At 49.2% G+C, this 3,823-nt stretch overlaps 1 protein-coding gene across 1 annotated transcript; it reads left to right on the plus strand.

The window, feature by feature from the left end:
- Window positions 1-1,301: 1,301 nt before the first annotated feature.
- LOC119353543 lies at window positions 1,302-3,138 on the plus strand. Its single transcript, XM_037620164.1, has one exon. It carries the CDS (start codon window positions 1,403-1,405, stop codon window positions 2,348-2,350), a length of 948 nt encoding a protein of 315 aa, XP_037476061.1. The 5' UTR covers window positions 1,302-1,402; the 3' UTR covers window positions 2,351-3,138.
- The last annotated feature ends 685 nt before the right edge of the window (window positions 3,139-3,823 follow it).

Below are 3,823 nucleotides of genomic sequence, written 5' to 3' on the forward strand. Positions count from 1 at the left end.
GCCGTCGCCGCCATGTCCGCCGCCGCTAGCTCGTCTGCAAGTGAAGAAGCAAAGCATTGTTGAGACTGTGGTGTATGCAGAAGCAATGCAGAAGATGAATGAGCTCATTTTTCTATGTAGGAGTATTCTCACCTTAAACCTGAGACTTCCTCTTATTCCACTGCTAAACCCAGGAGATTTAGGGCTTAGTACAGGAGGTAGCTCAGGTGTACCACTAACATGAATATTATCAATTACACTGTCAAAGGCCATGTCTTTGTGATCAACAAACAATTGAAAGTACTGGAATTTTGGAACAACTGCTGTCATGTGCAAAGTGTCAGTGTCACAGTCCACAATCCGTAGTCCATCACCTAAATTCTTTCCAGGCAGTAACCAGTAAATAACATGCTTAGATTGGTCACTATATCCCAATTGATGCATAAAATTAGTGAGCCAGAGAGGAGACCATGTATCTACTTCGCAACCATCGAACAGAGCAACTTTCCCATCGGCATACGTCTTCGATCGGCCAAATCCGCAGAAAAATCCAGCATAGTTGATTTCTATGGTAAAAACCTCCTCTTGTGGTCCTAGGTATCGAGGGATTCAGTCAAATACTACCATCGATTCGAGCTAAATCGGAATCCGCAAAAAAAGAGGATCGAGGGTTAGGGTTACGGGCACCACACTGACCGTATCGCGGAGGAGGATCTCCGGGTCGCCGATGCACGGGCGCCATCCTAGCGGCGCGCCGCCAGACAAGCGCCTGCGATGGCCGCCTGCCTCTTCTCACCGGACCACCGCCGTCGATCTCCCCTGTTTCGCCAGAGCAGAGAGAGGTGGGGAAGAGGAGAGGAAAAGGACTACGGCTGTGAAGAGATTAGGGTTGGGGGGCTCTTTTGAAAAAATGCACGGCTGGTCGTTATCACACGTGGGCCCTTGAGTCGACGTGGCGGCGGTCAAAGCGCCACGCGAGCTGGTCAGCGGCGGTCAGACGAAATTAGGACCTCGGATGAACAACTTAGAAAGAATTAGGACCCAGATATGCAATCTGAAAGAATTAGGACCCAATCAACATTTTTGGGAAAGAATTAGGACCGCGCTTGCATTTTACTCCAATACAAACAACAATTTAATATTGCTTTTTGTACCAACACGTTAATCCTAGCATTTTATACAGTAGAAATTCATCAATAGGATGCAGAGGCGTCCAGGTTTTTAACTGAAGATGGTCTGAGAAAGTGAAGACGTTCTACTTCTTTCTTCAGTTATAAAAACGACGCGTCTGGAATTAAAACAGCTGGAATGAGCGCGTGAGATTGCCGATGAGTTCGATCCCAGTTCCAATTCAGCCGGCGACAGTTCCAATCCGAGTTCGACAAGAATCAGGAGCTCTCCCCTGAATAAATGGGGGGCGCCGATGGGAGCAGCAGCTCCAGTTCGATCTGCTCGCCCACCTTCCCAATCTCCAGACCTAGGCACGCCATCGATGGCAGCCAAGGTGCTCCAGCTCCGCAGCGCCGATGGCAAGGTGCTCGTCGCTCCGGCGTGGGACTCTCGCCCGGCCGCCGCCCAAGCCCGCCCGCTGGAGATGCGGGTGCCCTCGCGCGCCCTCGAGAGGGTGCTCCAGTACTGGACCAAGCACAGCCTGGCCAAGGCCACCGGTGAGTCCCGGGAGTCCCTCGCTCGCTGGGACGCCGACTTCCAGCGCCGTCTCGAGGAAGACGGCCTCGCCAAGGAGGCCGCCGCAGCCGCCCAAGAACTCCGCCGCTACGGCGTCGACCATGGAGGGCGTCCCAGTCGCCACGCCGCCACGGCCGCATCTGTCGCTGCTCCTGCCAAGGCGGCCCGTGGTGATCCCGTCCGTGTCTGGTGTGTCAACCACGAAGAACGCAGCCATGCGCCGGCGATGCCCGGCTCCGTCGTTGCCTCTGATATTGCCTCCGCCGCGCGCCCTGGGCCTGCCACCACCTTGCCGGCTGCTGCTGGTGCTGACCCCGTGGATGTCCGGTGCGCCGTCCGTGCCCGTGGACGCCAGATGGCTGAAGACGAGGAGTCCGCTTGCCACCACCGCAAGCGCCCGGCTTCCAAGGCTCCACTCTGCCTGCCTGCTACTGCTGTTGCGCCCGTGAAGAAGGTCTCTCGTCCCGTCGCTTCCAAGGCTCGCTCTTTCGTCGGCTCGACACCATTGCCAGTCACTGCTGCTGTGCCCAGTGTGAAGAAGGCGACTCCAGCTTCAACTCTGCGCGCAAGAAGGGGAATGGGGGAGCTCAGCTGCAAGGTTCCGAAGCAAAACCGTGTCACCGCTGCAGCACCAATGAAGCAACCAATTGCTTGGCTGCGTCCAGTGGTATTACGCCCTTGCTAGTCTTTTACCTTCCTAAACCATTCACACATGAGTTTCATTTAATCTTTGCATCTCTAGGTTCTGCACTTGCTTACCAAGATTACTAGTGTTCTTTGAATCCCGTTCAGTCATTAGTAATTTTACAAGGGTGTCAGCAGAGTCTCCATCTAGTCTAGGCAGCAAAAACCTTGTTAAGATGTGTACGACATAGTTACCACTGCATCCAAACCTGGTCCTAAGTTAAGGTTTAAGTAAATAAAGGGCATTTTCAATAAATCAAAGTAAAGCAGATGAGCCAAAAAAATTGGAAACTCATGTACTGCAATCCCGGCACGAGACAGAGCGTAAAACGCACTCGCCGCAAAATGCAAAACGCCCATTTGCTACCCGGCTTGTAGCAGGAAAAAGGAGTAGAATTGAACTTGTCGATACACACAGTAATCATGTGAGCTGCCTAGCATTTGGAGACTATGCTGACTCTCCTGTAAAATTAATCTTGGCTGAATTGGATTCTTAGGCATTGGCGTCTTGGTGAGTTAAAGTTGCAGTTTCCGACGAGTAACATTGGTTAGTGAACTCTTGTGTGTATGTGTGGGTGAAGCTTTGAGCTAAGCAAGTCCTTGATGTACCGACTATCAAGTCATACTGTAATCAGATTCAGATATGAATGAAAAATTGTTGGCCTGAATTTGTGCAGAGCATTTGAGTAACTTTCTGTATATATGTTTGTTGTATGCATCTATGACTTATTAAAACATTCTGCTGCTCTAGTCGGAAAAGGGTGTGTACTGAGGCACTGATCCAATAGAACTCACCTCTGATTTCTCAATACTTCGTTTGAGTGGTGAAGCACAGAACCATGTTTTCGACAGTTAATGGTTAGAAGATAATTTTCGTTTGAGATACTGTAATCTGAATTTGTTGGCCTGAATCTGTGCGGAGCATTTGAGTAATCTTTTTGTATCGATCTATTCTTGTATGCTTCTATGGCTTCTTAAAACATTCCTGTGTTCTGGTTGGAGAAGTGTGTACCCGAGATACGATCCAATGGATTGACCTCTGGTGTCACAATACTTCCTTTGAGTGGTGATGCACATAACCATGTTTGGGACAGTTATCAGTTAGAAGATTTTTTGGTTTGAGATACAGCAATCTACTTGCCAAGAATGTGAACTCTTGTGTGTGTTGGTGAAGCTTTGAGCTAAGCAAGTCCTCAATGTACCAAATATCAAGTTGTAGCGTGATCAATTTCAGATATGAATGAAAAAATGTTGGCCTGAATTTGTGCAGAGCATTTGAGTAACTTTCTGTATATATGTTTGTTGTAGAAGATTTGTTGGTTTGAGAATGTGGAAAAGTTTGCATCATAGTGCAGCTATTTGACAAATAGGTTTGGCTTTTCTCAGATCATGTTAGCTTTTCATTCGAATTATGTGCAACAGCAGTCTTACATTTTCAGACTCCCTGCTCTTGCACCACTGGGCATGTGAACTG

This window comes from Triticum dicoccoides, chromosome 2A (assembly GCF_002162155.2).
Source record: "Triticum dicoccoides isolate Atlit2015 ecotype Zavitan chromosome 2A, WEW_v2.0, whole genome shotgun sequence".
Lineage (NCBI taxonomy): Eukaryota > Viridiplantae > Streptophyta > Magnoliopsida > Poales > Poaceae > Triticum > Triticum dicoccoides.